Raw genomic sequence first — 20,542 nt, 5'->3', positions numbered from 1 at the left:
TGCAGCACCCTGATTTCATTATGTTATTGATTTTGTCTGCAGCAATGGAGATTAGAAACATCTTTCTCCTTTGGAGTTTTGGCCAATCATTTGCATCAGGGGACTTCCATGTGTGCCAGCCTCTTGCACCTTTATGGTCAGCTGGGGGAGCCTCATTTGAGCTCTTTCCTTTTGCTTTCCCAAGTTCTCCCTCCACTCAGCACTCAGATAAGCTTAGTCACTTCAACGCTTTATGATGTGGGAAAAAGAAAATCTATAGCATACCTGTGGGGAGTGTTTGACAGATGCTATGGTACTTCAGAAATGGGACAATATGTGTCTGCCTGTCAGGAGATAATATTCTGGCTTTATTTTTGGTGGCACTTGAGTGAGTTCCAATGGTGCTTTCAGCTCAAGGCCAGGCAGCTAAAGGTGTTGCAGTTTAGAGCCGTAACATTTAAGCAGAACACAAAATGTGTTATCTGTAGCCTTTACTCTGCTTTTAAAGTTTAATGACTTGTTTTTATTTTGTGTGTGTGTGGCAGAAATCTCAAAACAATATGTTAATGTAACTGGTGGGGAAATCAATTTAATGGAGTCTTAATTTCATTATATCAGTTAAATTTCGCTTACAGATAGTTGACCTTTTGAGAAAGAAATTTTAATACAACTGAGGACTTCCAGCACGATGAACTAAAGATGGGGTTTCTTGGTTTTTTGCTTTGTTTTGGTTTTTTTCATAATATGAGTCATATTTTAACTCAGGAAGAATACCCAATTTTCATGGTTGTGCAAGTGCTAAATGATGACTGTAGTGGCTGTTTATGTGTGGAAGTAAAACCAGTCTTTTATATATGTATGGAGTGTGTTTAATGCTGTTTACAACTTGAAAATGAGGAAGACATTCCAGTACCTAATAAGTGTATTTGTATTGAACGTTCATGGTCTAATATGTCATTATTCACCTAGATGCTCCAAAAAGATAACTGGCTTTTCTTTAATTTCATGTTTATTTCTGAATATTGCTGCTGGAAATTTCAAGGGAAAAAACCACCTTTTTGTAATGAAATTTTAGCAGACTTCTAGTCCTGAATCTCAACCATCGTTAGTTTCTAGTGGGGATTTAGCAATAAATGTGCTTTTCTTTACACTCAGCACAAAAACTGAGATAAATTTTGCTGTGAAGCATCTTTAGGTCTTAATTAAAACTGAAGTTACTCATCCTGGTAAGAGTCCCTGGCCAGACAATGCCTACATGTCCTACTCTGTTAAATTTTCAGGCATTAAGAAAGACATACTGCATGTAATACTTTAACTTTAATGCATATATACAGCATAGGCTTTAAGTTAATAAAAAATTGCACTGCAGAAGGAAGAGTTAGAATTGGAGAAGGTTGTGTTAAATACAGGGAAAACAGGTGAAGTATGAGAAAATACTTCTCATACTTCACCTGTTTTCCCTATGTTTAACAGGGGAATGTTTTCTCATACTCAGTGGGTTTTGTAGTGTCTTTAAACATGATATCGTACAGTGAAACAGTGGTACAGTGATGTGTGTGATGGAGCTATTCACGAGCTAAAAGATTGGCTTGTTGCAAGAAGCCATTCTACAAGCCCAAGAACTGGACCAGAGTAACTCAGGGTCTTGCGGTGAAGTCATGAAAGGCTGCCAAAGCATGGTTCCTTATGCAGTTATTAAGTACATTTTAAATTAATTATCTTCTCTTGATAACAGTATATCTACTACCTGTCAGATTTGTTAGCATTGCATCATAGACTCTCATGGTTATTTTCTGTATTTCTCTTCCCCCCATCTTAGTGGAATCGGTCGAAATTGGCCGTGGGCCTCTGGCGGCAGCAGCATTTTGGCAGAATTTGGGACTTTGCATCTGGAGTTCGTACACTTGAGCCACCTGTCTGGAAATCCTGTCTTTGCTGAAAAGGTTAGACTGTTCAGTCAAAATCATGTTGTAAAAGATAAATCATGTGTTAGGAGGCTAATACCTCTGAGGAGAGATTTGGATTTTCCTCAGTCGAAAGCATTTATCACAGGAAGTAGGTATTTTCTGGATGTTTCCCTAATCACCTTTGCGTGGCTTTTCTATTCAAAAATCTGTTCCAAAATCATTTTGATGCATCTTCTTGTATCTAGCACTTACTCGGATCTATGAAATATACCATTTCTGTTTATGTTCTAAATTAGTATCACATTAAAAAATCGGACTGTAAAACTTTCTTCAGCACTTCACCTGCATGTGGTGAAAACAAAAATTATTATATTGGGGTTAATATGTGATGACTACATTGTGTGATTTCAGCAAGTTTAGTCTTCAATATGCTGTATGATATCACTGCTGTCAGGGAGGTCTGAAACCCCTTCTACCCCACTGACCTTTAAAGAAATGTGCTTTGAACTTTCTTTGGGGCAAGAAAATAAACTAAAAAAACATCCTTTGATGAAAAAGTTGTGCTTACTAAGTCTTCCAAAATTTGGTGACATTGTCTCCTGGATACTTTTTTTTTATGTGAGCTGTGAACAGCAATTGCTCTTCTCCTTTCCTCAATTCCCACCTAACCAATTTTGCTTTGCTTTTTGGTATGTAAGTAGTCAGTGAGGTATGTTCTTTATAATAGACTGTATCATTTACCTTTTTTTTTTTTTTTCCTAATTGAAACTTCCACTTGTTTTGGTTTTGTATTCTTAGTGCAACTGCCCCATGTTAGCTAAAACTGATGTTATCTATCTAATAATGAGACTCCAAATATTTAGCAGTAGCTGTAAAAGTGATGGTGAAATGTAAAATGAGTACTTGTTGTACCAAACTTAAAGGATTGAATGACATTGCTGCAATACCATTGTCAGCACTGGAATAAGTTTTGTGAAACAAACAGTTAGGGATTTTAATGTATTTAGAGGTGAATTTGAAGATAGAGTTTCTCTTAAACAAATCTGAACTGTGGGGGAAGGATGGGGAGTGTGACAGCACCAAGAAACAGCCAGAAACAGACATACTAGAAAACTTAATTATCTTTTGACATTTATGGTAATTTAATGTATAACATCTGTTCTACTAAGAGACAATTAAAGTATGATGAAAGTATGTATATTAAAAATCCTAGCCTATGGTTCTCTTCCAAAGTGGCATCAAGCTATAGCTGCAAAATGCTGGAAATCTGTGTGTGTAAGCTGCTCTTAAAACCCTTTAGAGATTGCAATTCCACAGCCCTCCAAGGCAATCCATTCCAGGGCTGGTATGCTTGATAAAAAAGAAGAAACATAAGCATAAGCTTTGCATGGAAGAATTCATTAAATGTGGTCTAGGACTCGTTGCAGTCTGCATTTGTGCAATGACTGTTAGCAATGTAGTGTCAACATTGCAGAAGGCAGTTTGTGTACAACAGAAACCCTTCTGTGGCTTGGTGTAAGTTAATTTATCTTCTTTCTCAGCAGCTAGCTCACTTGATCTCTAAGCATGCAGGGTGTTATAATGAACCTGTCAGTACTTTTTTGTTATGATTTCTGGTCTGTGGTGCTCAGGATCTTCATTCTCCCAAGTTGCTCCATTTGCTTTTTTTTGTGAATGTTAAAATTCAGTATAAATAATTTCATGTGCTCTGCAATGGATTGTGCTGCTGGGTGAATCCAGCTGCAGAGCATCTGGGCTGTAATTGTTTCCCTGGGCCTCTCATTTGTAGCAAGCTCCTTAACAGTGCCAGTGGAGTGCTCAGGGCTGCGTGGGCTCTTGCTGGGCAAGCTGCTTGTATGAATCTCAGTTCCAGCAGTACTCTCTCCTTTCCAGGCAAAACTGTTCTCTTCTGCATCTGAACTAGGTGATAGGCTTAATATTTAATAGCATTTCTGATTTGGGTATATGAGGAACATCGTGCTGAAGTGGCTGAGCTTAGTTAAGGCAACTAGCCTCCATGAATTTCAGTGTCCTGTGGAGGGGCGAGATACACTGTATGGCAAGTCCTGAGCTTCGGAGCTTGCTTCTGTTGTGTTGTTTCATTACTGATACTTGACAGAGAAACTCCAGAGGTTTTGAGGAGCTCATTTATATGATGATATCAGCTTAGAGATCTTTTTTAATAGTAATATGATTGCACAGAAGTATTCAGGTATATGTGTTGAATAAGACTATTTTTTTTTTTATTTTTAGGCATATTTGCAATGTAAGACTTTTGTGCCCGCGCTGTTTTATTTTGTGGGGGGAAAATGGATCAGTGCTCAGTGTTTTGTACCCTTCCAACAGGTAATGAATATTCGAAAAGTTCTAAATCGATTGGATAAACCAGAGGGCCTTTACCCCAACTATCTAAATCCAAGCAGCGGCCAATGGGGCCAGCGTAAGTAGATCACTTCTTTGGTACTGTGACCTGTCTATCAGTGTGCTGTTTGCAGTCATTAACCTCTTTCAACCATTGTTATGGGTTTTGTATATATATATATATAAAGAACTTCGTAAAGTATAAAAGCTCACATTATATCTGAGGTTCTATACAAAGTAACAAATACTACAAATATAAAAATAATAATCCTACTTGCCGTCCATTTTTTGATCTTTCAGTATGGCTTATGCAAGCAGGGAAATGTCTGAATATGTATCCGTTTGGAAGGGAATTTGTAGACTACAAAAGTCTTCTATTCAAAAATATAAAGTGTTTTCTAAAGTAGATGTTTAAGGAAACATTATCAGCTTGCCTGAATCAAATTCTATGTTTTAGAGCGGTGTGGCTCTACTGAAGATAAAAAAAAATAAAAAATCAAACAAATCTTTCCAGTTAATACTAGCTGTGATTTCTGTTGAATTTTAATGCCAACAACTGAGGAAGCAAACTAAACAGAACTGTGTCATGGCATTAATCCCCTTGGAACCATTTCTGGACCAAGATTAGAAGGGAGAGAGTAAATAAAATGCTTGACGTATTTGATCTTCTTAGACCCTTCCTGATGATTGAGACCTTTCTTGTACTTTGCCTTCTCCGATCTTCATAACCTGTTCAAAGCCTACATAGTGTGCAGGGTCACGATTCTAGAGCCCCTACTTCTTTTGCACTTTGCCCTTCTTAGATTCAGTCTACCACCATCCCATTCATGTGATTCAATGTTCTCATATTTTTTCCTCCCTACATTATTGAAAGAAAAAAAGCAAGATATGCTGTCTTGGCCTGAAAAGACACACACAGATGAGATGGTCCTGTAGATTACCGGTGATGGAGCTGGTTAGACAATACAAGGGAGGGAAAGGACTGAAGAAGTTTTTGAATATAATTGTTTAGGATGCAGCTAAGGTGGAAGTGAGGTTCTGGAGTCCTTATGGAACCGGCTACAGTCTGGATGGGTAAGAGAACTTTCACAAAGGCAAAGAGCAAGTGTTTTATTGAATAAAAGAGTTTTCTGAATGCTTTATTTCACTCTTTGAATTAAAGAGATGTCCAAAAAGGTGGTGCTGCTCAGTTGTATTGTCCCATCAAGGCAAATGCCATTTCCCTTTATGAATTAGAAGTGTGCTTGTCATTTTAAAAAGCCTTCTAGTCTGCTACCCTGTGAGGGCTTCCTTCAGGTCACCATGTCACAAGGCCTGTGGCAGCCCAGCATACATAACCATCAACTCCAGTTGGCATGTTGGTATAAACTCTAACTTCCACTTACAGATATGAGAGATGTATACCCGCTTGTTATCCATGTTTGTTTAGCACAGCTTTGTAAAACATTGAAACGTCCCACTGGAAGTCTTGATCCTACAGCAGTAGGAACAGGGTTTGGTTAGAAGGCCACTCAGCATCTGTGAGCCAGGGCCAGTTACTTCCCTGCTCGGCTTCTGTCAGCCACAGAAACACAGCTTTTTGGTGAGCTGCATGAGAGCAGGTCTTTCTAGTAGCTGACACCATTAGTGGCTTTGTCTAATTTATTTTAAAGCAGTCAAATATTTACTCTGCCTTATGGCCTTTGCCATTTCCGTATATTAATATATTTGTGTCTTACATACTCCTCGCTCACATTAATTGCTAGTTTTTGTTGGTGTGCACAGGAAAAGTTACAGTTTATACAAGCTTTGCTTTCCAATAGGATGTAGTGTTAACAAAGAAATCGCTTCCTGCACTTGTGAATGATGGATGCGGATGGTGATGCAGGTCAGCCCTTAGCATTCTGAAGCATCAAAAGCAAATTCCATCATGTTGTGTCTTCCATTTCAGTTGCCTCTGTTTGCAGACACTGATTTATTATTTTTTTTTTCCCATAGCAGATCAGAATGTAAGACTTGAGGGATGTTTTATTTGAGATTGCTCTTCTAGGCTGTTTTCAGTTGATTACAACAGGAAAAAAAAATTGACTTAGACTCTTGATTGGTACAAGACAGAAGTATTCTTTCTCACACATCAAGTGGGGAGGGAGGAATGGTTTCTGAACATTTCTTCTCTAGTAGTGCTGTAACTGTGAAGGACACTGCTGGATCACTGCCATTGTTCCTGTAAATTCATTTAGCCCTTGTTATTTTGACAGTAAACTGACAGTGATTTGCCGCAGCGTGCATCAATTGGATTTGTCTACTGCAATAATGTATATAATAACAGGGCTTATTATTGATGAAACTGTGCTTGTGCTATTTAGTTTGCAAATGTCAGAGGTTTCTATGGTAATTTATTTAGGAAACCGTAAAGGTCATTTAAATGCTGCTGTTCAAAGATCAGCCTTCGATCATAGAAAATGTTCCCATTTTTTTAAGAAGCCTCTTTTCCTTTTGGATCATGAACATTTAATTAAATAAATGGTGTATTCTTTCCAGAAATTTAATATATCTCATTCAAAAGAGGAGCTGGGGTGGGGGAAAGCCATTTATAACCGAGGTTTCATGGTACAATGTATTAGTTAGGCAAAGGGACAGGATACATTTGGAAAACTAAACTATTTATGTCACAGTCTAGTGGAGGGAAAAGGCACTGTTAATACCCTTTTTTCTATTCAAAATTTATCTTCTACATTTGCATGGCTTTGCAACCTATTCAGAAGGTGAAAGGAGGTATTCCGTTAGAAGAGTTTAAAATAAGGAGTTTAAAAATAAAATATCTGTGTTCTTTTGAATTCCACCAACAGAGGCATAACTTTGAGGCTAAGATCAGAGTTAGGTGTTGGGAAGTGTGAGCTCTGTACCACTAACCCTTCTGCATCTCACTTTACAAGCCTGGATTACTCCATGCATGTTTTGCTTTTCTCATGCCCAGAATTTTGCAGTATGACTCATGGGCTTGCTGTGTGATATATGTAACCACATCTCCACCCTGGATGTCTTGAGTCAAATTAGCGGACCCCTTCCTCACTGTAAAATTGACGATTATACATGAGTAGATAAAGCACTTTGAAAACTTTTCAGTGAAGGCTTGATAAATGCCAAATTCCTTAATGTTACCAGGCAGCGCCAACTTCAAAAAGAAAACCTCTAGCTAGTGTTCTTAGTTTAATGGAGCTTAGAGAAACACTTCACACACACACACTTTTATACACACACACACATATAATTGTAGTAGTGTTACGGCAATCTATGCTGAAATTGTGATAGCCCATTAAAATTTAGCCAGGAATTTTTTAGGCTCCTCTTAGGACAGCAAGTGAGTGCAACCTTCTGCAAGCAGCTGAGAGCATCACTTTCACATCACTGGTGCAACTGACATCAAACAGTCTGACTTGCGTGGTGCTAGTGTTTGCAGGGTCATGTCCGAAATGTGTGTAGTTAAATAATCACAGCATCTGTAAGTGCAGGGCAGAATAAAGCAATGTGATAGCAGTAATCCTGTGTAGATGTGGCACTCTTTTTTTTTTTTTTTTTCTTTTTTTTTCTTTTTTTTTTTTCCTTCCAGAACGACTGCTGAGCTCTGAGAGCAGCCAGATATTCAAAAATGTAGTATTATTTTAAAACATATGGGTCAGCATTTTGAAATACCATTAAATAACCTGAAATTCAAGTCCGCAGTAAGGAGCTAAAATATTTTGGCCTTATTTAGAAAGTGACTTAAATGGGGCATTAATTAATTCTACTTTTTTCCCTGTTTTTAGAATAAAAACCCCTCAGATTAACAGATTTTTGTGTGGGATAGACTACATGAATTAGATGTTAAACATATAAATTCTTGTTGCTTTGCCGTGAACTCCTGTGGCACGATGTGAATATTAGGTAACTATGATGCTTTAGCTTGATGAAAAAGCAATTAAAGAAATAATTCTCTCTATATACCAGTTAAGTTTTTCTTGAGTTTCCAGGTTTGCATTTATCGAAGATTGTTGTAGGAAGAGATCATTAAATTCCCTGTTTGAAATTGTAATTGTATTTTATTGTCCAGGCTGAAGATGAAATTGCTGTTCAATCTCTTTCTTCCCTCTTAAGATCACGTCTCCATTGGAGGGCTTGGGGATAGCTTTTATGAATATTTGCTCAAGGCATGGCTGATGTCGGACAAGACAGATGAAGAAGGCAAGAAAATGTATTATGATGCTGTTCAGGTAAGTAAGATATTTAAATCTTCCTTTCCATAATAATCTGATCTATAATAATCCTAGAGAGACAGGTACTGGGGACAATGTGAGAGATTTATATCTTTGCCACCACAGTGTGTGTTTTTTAAAGAATTAGTTTCTCTTTTAAAAAGGCTTCATCAAATATAAATGCTAGAGGAATACAGACGCTGGGAATGGGGAAAGTCTTGAAATATAGCTATTTGTTTTCCAACTGCAATACAGTCAGTTCTCTCCAATACTGGAGCAGAAAAGTATACAATACACAACAAAAAAATACATCTATAAGTAGCTCTTAGGTAGAAATTCAGTTCTTTTTTCCTCAGTCTTTCCTAAATATATTCCTTTTGTCCTTTTTCCTTATATCCAGGAGGGAGTTCCTGTCTTGTGTTTTGACCTCATATTTCAGCCATTAGAATATTTTGATTGTGGTCAACACAGGGTTCAATATATTATGGTAGATAATTACAAGTGAAAATAGATTTTTTTTTTGTTGCACAATGACTTTTTGTTACAAGAGGCATCTATTTGCCAGCTTCTGTGAAACAGCCAGTTATTCAAATTGGACACAAGAGAAAGTTTTCAAAAATCAGAACTGTTCATACTTACATATCTATGCGGTATTTTATTTACGATCCTTCTGATATGCAATTTGCTTTGTTATTGATGCTACTTCCTTAATATGCTGTTTTGGGAGAAATAATGGTTTTATGACACCAGATTGAGGTTTGAGAAGTATTAAGTTTAAATTCATATTTACAGACTTTCCTTCCAGTCTTGGGCAAATGACCTATTTTCTTGGTTCTTTGCTTTCAGAGATATATATATACATATAAAAGAGGATAATATTACTTCTTTTTTCCCCATCCTTTCATCTGTTTTGACTGGAAGCTCTCTAGGGTCAGAACTTTTATCTGTTAGTAACTCTATGTATGTACAGTGCCTCTGCAGACAAGGCTTCAAGATGCTAAGCAGTATCTGCTAATTCTTTTGTACATCTGGAAATACGCTGTCCCTAGGGAAGAGACATAAGTCTCCTTTTACTTCCCATACCACAAAAAGGGGTGGCATTAAAAGAATACAGCCCTGGCTTATTGCAAGTATCTTTTTTTTTTTTTTTTTTTTTTTTTTTTCATGAGAGAGAAAAGTCATATGCAATGATTTAAGTCATATGTAATGATTTAAGGGAGAGTGTGATCTCTGGTGGTAGTAAATTTGACGGCCAAATATCCTCTGCTAAGAAAATCCAGCCTTTAATTTTGTAAGTGCAGATTTGGATGCAGTCAGCCTCATTTTCACAGCTAACGTGGTTTCAGCTTCAGAGCAAAAGGTGGATTTTAAATCAGGTTTAAGTGCATTCGGGCCTATAATATAAGAACAGTGATACTGTAATAGCTCAGCCATTAGGTTGGCAGCCAAAAAGAGAGAACAAAGTGTCTGAGAATACAGTATCAATTCATCTTGCCACGGAAGGCATTTGGAAACACCTCAAAGCTGCTTCTAGTCTTCTACTCCCACTGTCTTAATAACATCAGGTTTTTTCTTCTAAAGACAGTCTTACACAGGGTAAGCACTAGTGCATACAAGCATGCAGTAAAAAAAAGGTGGGTTTGCTAGTACAGCTGTTCTGGAAACCACCTCAGGTAGCCTATCCCAGTTGTGGTGTGACCATCACCCTTGTTGGCAGGACAGCAAGTGCCTCCCATTCTGCTGGGGAGCAGCAGGGGCACATTGATCCCAATTGACAACAGAGAGCCCAGGAGAGCCCAGTGCCTTGATGGCCAGCGCTGGGCTGCCCCAACTAAGGCTGAAGGTTCCCCATCCTCTGACTTGAGCACAGCTGGAGTGAGGTACGTCAGGAAGCTCCTCTTGCCTTATGCCCCGTGAGCGGGTGTCCCATCCCGTGTCAGCTGCACAGGGTCAGTGTGCCTGCCCCCCGCCCCGAGCCAGCCCACACCGCCCAGCGGGTGGAGAGCTGCCTGCTGGTGCCTGGTCATCGGGAAAGAGGGCCAGGAGTGCTCCGAGGGGAGTCCGTATGGAGTGCGGCAGCGTGGCTTTGTTTAAACTCACACATTAGCTACACCAGGATAACAAGCTCCTCGGGTACAAAAGTTGTCTTAGGCTCCTGAGGTCCCCACAGGGAGCAGAAGTGGTGATGGCCACCACACTGGGCAGCCACTTCTCCCTGCTCGGGGTTGAGCTGGGGGAGCAGAACTGCCCAGTCAGCAGCAGCACCGCATGTGGCAATATCAACGGCAGGGTCTGAGCTCTGCTGTATATGACTAGACTTAAAGTACCTATTATCTTAATATTTTTAGTAGTACTAGCTCTTAAGCAGCCCAAGCGTTATGTCTGTCCAGAGTATCAGCGTTTGAGAGGGCTGAATGATCGCTGCATGTGTGCTAGGATTCACCGTGCTGCTGGCTGAATGCTATTTCCAGTATTTTCTGAGTGATGGTGTTCATGTTCTCTGTTTTCTATACCGAGGTACATCTGTACCCAAGCTGAAAGTGTATACGCAGCGTGTGGAGGTACAGTTGGATGTTGTCACGTAGCTTGTTCAGAAAACAGCGGGGAAGTTGCAGTCTCACCGAAACTGCAGAGTGCTTGGGCCCCATTGAGATGTCGGGTTATTCTCCAGAGTAACTAGCCTGTTTTGCAATCCATCCTGATATTGGCTTTATTGCTATCGATCCCTTACTTATCTAAATTAAAGCTAATTTAAGTGTCTGCCCAAGCTGCAGTCTTGCTTTATGACTAAGCCTACATAGTTTGGGCATTCCGAGTCTGCTTCGTATTTTCTTAGATAAATTTCCCCTGACACTTTCAGAATCTTTTTAAGACTACGCCAAAGGGAAGAGCATGATTATTCCTGGCCGTTCAGTTCAGCACATACCCACCAAATTCTGAAAGAGCAATGTGAAGGTCTGATGCCTAAATCAATATTATCCGCTATCCAGAAACCACAAATGAGAATATATGACGAGTTATAGTTCACTGTGAAAAGCTGAAATTTATTTAGATGAAGCTTTGGGGTTATTTCTTACATTTTTCTGTAACTCATATTAAAAACAAAGACTTCTTTCTATTAGAATTTTTGTAGCACCCATAGATTGTTTTATGGCTTAAGTTAAAAGTAATAACTAAGATGTCAAACTAGATTTAAAAACTTTTTCTGCTTGCCTTGAATAAGATGGGTATTTGGCTGACGCCATTTAAAGAGGAGTTTATTTCTTATGGGAAAAGGGACAGAGATAGTGTTATTTTGAATACCAGAGCATAATATGAATGTATTTATAAGGCTGTCAGGGGGGATTCGTAAACTCTAGAATTTGCACAAAAAGACAAGTGAATGTATTTTTAATGTAAGTTATTTTTCTCTTTTGAAAAGCAATGCATATAATGTCCTGCTTCACATAATACAGGAAGTAAGAGATCTTCTTAAACTGATTACAATGGATAGCATGCAACATTTAGGTACAGAACAAACATGTATTCAGCTTTTAATCATATTTTGAGGATGTAACTGCCCATAGAATGATCTATCAGTCTTTGCAAGTACCCAAGAGAGGAACCATCCCACTCTTTTCAGATAACGCAGCTGATCTCTGAGACACAACTGAGTAGGTTTAGTAAGAGAACATGGTAATTCAGAATGAAAATGGACCTTGTGGGTTCACTTATATCCAGTCTAGCAACAGCAGTGTCACATGCAACTGCATGAAATCCTCCCCTCTTGAACGTGTCAGCCCTCATTTTCTAAGTTGAAGGGCAATTTTCCCACTACTCCTGTTAATAGGTTGTCTCACACCTGGTGTCTGATGACGAGGTATCTTTTCCAAATTTTCACGTTACATTTATTTATGGCCACTGCTGCAAGCTTTCTGCACCTTAAATATTTCTTCTTCCTCTTTCTGATGCTGCCTTCATCCCCTCCTCAGTGTGTTTCTAGAGAAGTGGCATACCTAAAGGCTGTAAGGAGAGCAGTAGCTCAGCCCAGAGGAACTTAAAGAGGGAGAATCCCTTGCCAGCCCTTCCCAAGCAGCTTGGTTCAGTACAGCCCTCGGTGGCCCTCTGGTATCTGAGAGGTAAAGCCACCGTGATCTGCAGTTTTACCTTTAGACAGGGGAGTTTACTTTTAGACATTTAGATTGTTTAATTTCTCTGACTGGGTAAAAACTGCTCAGAAGATTGTAACAAGAAAACGAGTGATCTCTGGAGAACCTAGCGTGTGGAAGTAGAAACAATGGATGTAGCAAAAAGTATAGGTGTTGTGAAGCAGTGCCAGGGCTGCTCTCTGCCAAATTTCAACTGCAGCCAGCCTGCTGCTAGCCTGGGTTGCATGGCTAAAGAACGCAGTAACCTTTTGTGGGTATCAAAAGGTGAAAACGTAATTTTTGGCCTCAGGATTTTGAGTATTCACAACAGAAAATGTATAGGATCACTTTTTAATATTTTTTTGTAGTTTTTTTCTTTTTTTCACATTGCTAACTTTTTAGACTAGCCTTGATTTACTCAGTTTGTACTCTGCCAAAGGAAGCTCTATGGCTCTGATTTTTATTTTTTTTTTGGGGGGGGTGGGTGGGGATATTTAATTGTCAGCATTAAGTAGTGAATATTTTTAAGAGCTGTCAAGATTTCAGCCTTTCAGATAAATAGAACAAATCCATGCAGATTCCTTTCTCATTGAAATGAGGGAGAGAACAAAGTGTTATTAGCAAACTGAAAACATGATATTGGCAGATAGGCCCTTTTCATCTCCAGAGTTTCCTGAGAGTCTATTTGAGTGTGGTGACAGTCTGGTGGTTGGTCTGTGCTGATTGCAGTTTCCATTAAGTTGCTTGAAGTGGTTTGCTTTGTGATCATAGTGATCTTAAAAACTACATAACTGATGTGGACAATGACAGAACTGCAACAACTCAATTAGAACAGTTTGTCATACTGGGTAAAGCCAAAAATCTATTAATGATTTGAACATTCAGTACTTGAGAACTTCTTGGCATTGAAGGAAACACGTAAGTAGAGGAGGCAGGGTGCTGCAGTGGGAGCCTGTCTTACAAGGAAAGAGTTGGTAGAGGGAACGCAGTATTCCCCCTACATACATTTGGGGGGGCAGGGGAGAAGGTATGGCCTATAACTTGAATGTGTAAAAATTACTAAACAGGCAGTTTATTTACATCTTTTGTCAGCTGTCATGTTTAAAATATTTATCACCCAGCTGCACTGGTGTTCTGCACGTAGCGATAGTATAGCTGCATTATGTAGGAACACAAGATTCATTACGCTTAACAGACGAGAACATCCAGAGGACTTGCTGCTCTTTTTTATTCCTTCAGTATATTTCCCCTCTTGACAGGAGTTTTGAGGCTCTCTACAACTGCTTACAGAAAGGATCAAGACTAAAGACAGGCTTCTGCAGATTTTTAAATTGTTGATAACATACTTATAGCTGCACGATGTCAATGTTTTGGACTATAGAAAGTACTTACTAAAAAGTTTGCTTGCTTATGGACTGTCAGGAGAAACAGCAAGATATAATGGTCTTAGAACTCTTTAAGGAGGATTTTAACTAAAAAGTCCTGCGACAGAAATTGTCCCCTTTTTGCTCATGGCTTTGCTCTTGTTCTCAGAGCAGCTGTTTCCTTACTACTTGTGCTGTTTTCCCTTCCTTTTTTGACAGAAAAAAGCTTGTCAGGAGTGATAGATATTTATTCTAGAATTTTCAGGAAATATATAATATAACATTTTAAGAATTACTTGCTTTGATTCATGCTATTCTTTCAATACTGTTTTAGGCATGTGACTAAAACTAGCCTTCTGGTAGCAGACAGCATTAAGTACATTTAGTGCAAGAGCATTGGTGCTCTTAGAGACTCTAACAGATGTATACAAGGGGCGGGAAAAATGGATCTTCAGACAAAAGTTAATTATCAGTTTTCCCCTAGAAATTAATCATCCTTTTAGTGATCAGATGGATAGGTATCATAGTAGTTAAATGTTGCCAATGTTTCCATTTTAAAAATTTAGGTATTCGTATTTCATTTCACATGTCAGCTTGTCTGTATAACACATCCTAAGTCCAAAAGCAGTAAGTGCCTTATTGCTTTCAAAACATTCTTATCTATTGTGTTTAAACAAATGAACATTCTTCTTTGTTCAGATTTTGGTTTTTTCAAGCACAGTTTAGAGAGCAGTGAGGATCTCAGGGTAAGAAGATGGCAGAAGTATTTAAATAAATTGTTAACAAGAACTTGACCTTCCTATTCTGTCCTTTTTCTGACTGTATGTTTTCACATTTCATGCATCTTGTAATACATATTTAAATCCTGTATGAAGGATATTTAAGCAAGCAGAATCAACTAATAAATAACATTTAAAAAAAGAAGTGCCATGGTTTTCTGCCATCTCCAAAACAGCAATAATAATGGAAAAAATGCAAATCTTAAACTCATTGGAATTTTGGATGAACAATAAATTTGATAAATTATAAAGATTGCTGAAGAAAAGTATTTATTGCATTAGATGAGCTCAACAGTGAAAGCATGAGGGAAGTAACTTAAAGTGAAGAAAACAGGCAATTGACTTATAAATGCACAGCCCTGCCTGCTGTGTGCCATTTCAAAGCAATAAAATGTATTGGTGAAAGCCGTAAATAATAAAATGAATAAGCAAGCAATTGACATTATACATCTTTGAATTATTGGACATATCACATGGTAGAATCCTCTTTCATACTCACTGTTGCTTCAAATCATGAAAATACTGTTTATGAAGAAGATTCCTAGGGGAAGAAAAATATATTAGAATTTTGAACTGAGCTAATTTATAGTGCTTTGTTGTAAAGAATCCTGCAGACTTGTAATTATCCCCCAAACAAACATTATTAAACCCTGGAAATTTAGAACCAGGATCATATTTTTGAAGTTTCAAATTTATTAAGGTATGGAAATACTTAACTATGACTTGCAAGACAGTTTTCTCTCTAGCTGCAGTGACATCTTGAGGTGGGAAACGAAACACCTGGTTTTTGTGTTAAAACATCAGAAGTCATTGAAATTCATTAATCATAATTAGACAGTTGTTGTAAAAGGAGAGGTAAAATGCCTAAGTGCTAGAGGAAGTGGAACTGCAGTTTTACATTGCATTTTGAGGTTTGCAGTTTGTTATCCCTGCTCTTTTAGCAGAGTTAACTTTTTTTGTGGCACTTTTATTTTGAATTGAGAAACTTTGAGTTGCAGAACATTTTTCCTGAGAAGCCTCCATCTGTGCTCTGTAGGCATCTCAGTTAATATTTTGATTACCTGTCAGCGTAATCCACCAAGAGGATACCCTCTATGAAACGTAAGCTTGTTGATAGCAGTTTTTTACTCGTTTGGACGGTGAGATGACTTCAGTTCTGTATCCTCTGTTTCTCTATAAACAATCCAGTTCAACATCCCGAACAACTCAAATGATAAATTAAGGACTTCCCAATCCCAAAATCAAGTCAGGGATTGAGGAAGGGGGTGTTGAAAACAGCATTTAAGCTGTGTGAAAGGCTTAAAGGAGTGAAGAACTGAATGAAAGAAAATGGGTATTTATTGGCAGGGTTCAGTTCTGCTTTATTTTGTGAGGGTAGTAAGGACGGGCAGTATAACGCGAAGGTTAAGGGACAGGCTGTTAAGCAGAGAACACAAAACATATCGTCTTAAGAAGGGGGGCAGGAGGGGGAGGATATCGGGTTGGGAAAAACTGAAGAGTTTCTCTTTTGTGCTGTCAATAACAGAGATTAGGCACACGTACAATTTGCAATCCTGTAAGCTAAGCAATTCCGAATGTCTTATTCACTACAGTTCTTTCAATGTGACAGATAGGCAAGGGCATAATTTTTAACGTGCAAATCCATAAGAAAGATGCCAGGAGTAATACAAGGTGCACTTCAGTCACAAGTCAAACTGTAAAAGGGACTGTTATTAATGCTTCTAATTGAGTGCTCAAGCATTTTTACAGTTGTTTTATAGAAGGAATAATTTCCCACAAGATGGAAGATAAAGCCAAAGGCTTTATTGCAGCAAGGACAATAAGCAGAGCCTTACATAAGAACATGAAAAAAATATAAATTGCCAGGAATCATATCAGCTGTCTGTAAGAGCTTGTATGTATGCAACAAACCATATGCCGTATCAGCTTTACATGTAGTAAATTTATTTCTTGAAATATCTGGCAAATGTTTATTTTCCTTTAGTTGCCTTTCCTTCCTCTCCTTTTTTGTCCACTACAGTCAAAAAATCAGGTTGTCTCAATTTTTTGTTGTTGTTTTTTGTTTGGTTGGTTTGGTTTGGTTTTTGGTCACTTCCAGGTTGCTCCCTTTGGGAACAGACATTTACAGCCACTTTTTTTTTTTTTTTTTTTTTTTTTTTTTTTTTTTTTGCAACCTTTTAGGTTGCACAGTCTCTCTTCTTTACTTTGGTGGAAAGGAAGAAATTACTATTTGAATTGCAGAAACACATTCTGGAAAAAAGTAAAATGAAATGTCCATTTACTATACCAGCTCCAGACAATTGTCCATCAATAATGGATTTTCAGCTAATCAAAGACAACGTTCTTCTAGCTTTTTTGATTATTTGCAGATTCTGTATATTGGTTTGTACTGACAATATTTATTACAGTAAAATTAAATAATAATCTCTATAGTGATAAATATGACACCACCTGATGTGCAAGCGGTGCAGGAAGGAGTTATTCATAGGTGGGGACCAAGCTGTAATAGAGCTGCAGCTCAAATAAATGTGTCTTTTTTAAGTGTGATAATTATATCAGGATAAAAGTAAATGAATTCCAAGTGTGAAATTCTGAATTAAGTCTACCAAACAGGGCTTTTCATTTGGGTGGATCCTTGTCACCACACTACCTATTCTCCTTTTATAACAACTTGGTTTAGTAACTTGATTTCCCTGGCAGAACTGTGCCCGCAGCACTGCAGAGAGCAAGTAGCATTTCCCTATGGGATTGTAACGCCTTTCCACCCTACCACTCATGTTTGGAGACCCTTATATCTTCATTTAAACTGATAGTATTTCTTCCTCATCCTAGTACTTTCTCAACTTTGCATTCAAGTTTTTATACTTAAAACAATTGCCCACATATTCCCGCCAGTGATTTAGTCCTGCTCTGAACCTCAAGTTTATTTAGAAACTGAATGTCTTTCAGAAAGTTCAATACAGCCTGATGGCACTTACAAACCTTGTGAAACTCACTGAAAAATATTTTGATGTGCTGCTTACAGAAGTACATACCATTATATTATAACCACAAAAATATTTAGAATGTGAATAGCGTTTTTGTGAATTTCCAATAGATGGATGATATATGGCACTTTGGCAGTTTGGGTATAGATTCAGAATTGATAATTGTAAGAGTACTGATTTTTGTTTATTGTTTACTTTGAAAAAATTTTATTATACAAATTCATTTTACAGACATTATACATTCCAGAAGTAGTGCTTTAACAATATTTGGAAGTAAATTCTGAAATTAAACTATAGTTAGGTTGGACTTGTGGGGAAAAGGAAGGTTTTACTGTGTCTTAGTGCTGCAAATACTGTTATTGATACAGGAGTTCAAAATTTCAGTGAATGCATTTATCAATAGTTAACGTTGGGGAGTTTCTTTTATGTGTTTAACTCATGCAGGAGAGACATTTTTTTTAAGATCAAAAGCATCTACATTTTTAAGGCTTTCTAAGTATGCTGATTTTTTTTAAAACAACTTTCTTTTTTATGTTGAGATCCTGAAACAAGCGGAACACGCCTAACATTCATTATAATCTAACATTTCTATGGCATGCTGGAATTGTTCCAAACTTTATGCAACTTTAATACTGCAAATTCATTAGCAAGCCTTTGGAGAGTGTTGTTTCAGGGCAAGCGGTTAGTCTGTCTCTTCTCAGTCAGAGGGCAGATGAATAGTGATGAGAGAAGGGGAACTGGGTTCTGACAAAAACAGTTTCCCTAGCTCAGACTGAAAATGGCCCATGAAGCAACTTCTCGGGTTCAGTTGGGCAGCCCCACTGTGAGCTGCCTGGCGGTGGTTTTGCGAGCTCCACTGGTGTACTTACAAAAAGAGCTACAAGTCCTCTGGGAAGAGACGCTCCGCTGCCTTTCATGCTTTACAAAAGCTGTTTGGTTGAGATCACTTTGCTTAAATCATGTAACTACTACAAACTATGACTTCATAAGTATATAACTTCAAACGCAGATTAGGCTTTACCAAGTTACAGTGTTTGTTTTCCTGTCTTCAAGAATAAGAATTTGCTGAGTGCTGATGGACTTGCAAGTTCGGCACACTGGGGCTTATGGCTTCTGATAGCATATCAAAGGGTACTTGGATTTCACGTCTTGGCAGAAATGATTAGTTACCTAGCTTGCCATTAATAAAGGTATATGCAACCAGTATAGGTCTTATCTAGCCCTCAGGGACCTGTGGTTATAAAAAGTATGACAAGGCAATTTGAGAATCTGTAATATATCAAATAACTACGTAATAGAAATAGCTTTAAATAAGATGCTTACATAATAAAAATATTTTTTAATAGGCATATGTACTAGTTCTTAATAGGACCCATTTATAAAACCAAGATAATTTGCTTTACTAAACATGAATATTCAATCTGGAAACATATTTTTATTTTGTGACGTTCTTAGCATCAGTTAGCATCAATTTGTTAGTTTCTTGACACCAGTTTGTTAGAATAATTTTTTAATTTCCCAAGTGGAAGTCATCTTTTTTTGGCCTGAACTTTAATTTTGAGCCAAGAGAACAGGAAAAAAACCCCGCAAACTCTGAAAGACTAATTGCTATCGCAGAATCCATTTTCATAGTACAAAATTCAACTCTGCTCTAGTTACTATAGTTCTGAAGGTACATGATTACTGTTATTTCCATCAGGTACAATAATACTTCATTCTGTCTTTCATTATTTTTTTACTAAAATAAATGTAATATATGTAAATTTAGTCATCCATCTATTTTTATATTTGTTTATTTTTTAAATAAATTCTGATTCAGCTGCTAAGTAACCAGTAGAGTTACCGACTATTGCCAGAATTGTTAATTTGGTGACATAGGGATTACCATGCTGAAAGGCTTAATGAAATGTCATTAAGTTAAAAGGTTTTTTTTATTTCTGAACATGGTTTTACATAGCTTATTTTTCAGAATGCCTAAGTATTCTGAAAGCTGTTTCCCGCAAAATTGTTGTGTGCTTTCACACTTTAACCCTTTCATATTAAATTCTTCTTTTTATATGTTAAAGTATGCAGGATTTGTTTAAAGCACAGGAATCTTCATTGTTTACTGCAGCTGTAAAATTTAGGTATGTCTTTCAGTAGGTATCTGGTGCTAAAACCATACAATTAAGGAGAAAACAAAGGGATTGAGTTTTCTGAGCCAGTAGTGGGTCTGGAGCTGGGCAGGAAACATCCTTACTAAGTGCTTTGCACCAATATTAGTGGAAAACCAGGTGTAGCTTTCCGTGTGACATTCTTGGCACAACAAACCTACTCAGTAAGTAAAACTTGTACAATTATTCTGCTGATGCTTCTAGTTCAGAGCAGATTTTTCATGCTTATGAAAACAACCTTTACGGATGTTTAAATGGGAAGAAGTAACTACAATCAATACCTTCTCTTTATAACATTTTTTTAAAATCCTGGCTTTTTTCTTGTTAATACTTCTCTGTACTGATATTTTATTCATGTTTTTTCTCTTGTATAATGCATATTAAGTATTGTTTCTGAATCTCAGGATTTCAATAGAATAAACCAGAGCACTGCTGGATAACTGAATGTATGATAGCATTGTTCATCTCCTCTCCATTACCACTTAAAGAGTAATAGCCTACTTTCGGTGTGGGCTTCTAATTAACATGCTCTTCTGCATCTCCTCTATTGTTTTAGTTCTGTTCCTTCCACAAGGGAAGGTTGTTGTCCTGGATTTTGTGATCAATGACCATACATTGCTAACAGCACCAACTTCTAATTCTCTCTAGGAGATTAGTGTATTTTTATCCTGCCT

The 20,542-nt window shown here is 37.6% G+C and overlaps 1 protein-coding gene across 3 annotated transcripts in view; it reads left to right on the top strand.

Annotated features, from left to right (window-relative positions):
* The window catches only part of MAN1A1 (mannosidase alpha class 1A member 1), a 151,768-nt gene that overhangs the window by 118,882 nt on the left and 12,344 nt on the right, over positions 1–20,542 (top strand). For all 3 annotated transcript variants that reach the window (XM_037391545.1, XM_037391547.1, XM_037391546.1), the window contains exons 6-8: positions 1,799–1,922; positions 4,233–4,326; positions 8,361–8,476. In XM_037391545.1, the coding sequence (XP_037247442.1) occupies positions 1,799–1,922; positions 4,233–4,326; positions 8,361–8,476 (334 nt within the window). The remainder of the gene's footprint in view (positions 1–1,798; positions 1,923–4,232; positions 4,327–8,360; positions 8,477–20,542) is intronic.

The sequence above is a fragment of the Falco rusticolus genome, chromosome 6 (assembly GCF_015220075.1).
Source record: "Falco rusticolus isolate bFalRus1 chromosome 6, bFalRus1.pri, whole genome shotgun sequence".
NCBI classification, from domain to species: domain Eukaryota; kingdom Metazoa; phylum Chordata; class Aves; order Falconiformes; family Falconidae; genus Falco; species Falco rusticolus.
The sequence above is the reverse complement of the archived record's forward strand: the minus strand, read 5'-3'. Positions and strand labels throughout refer to the sequence as shown.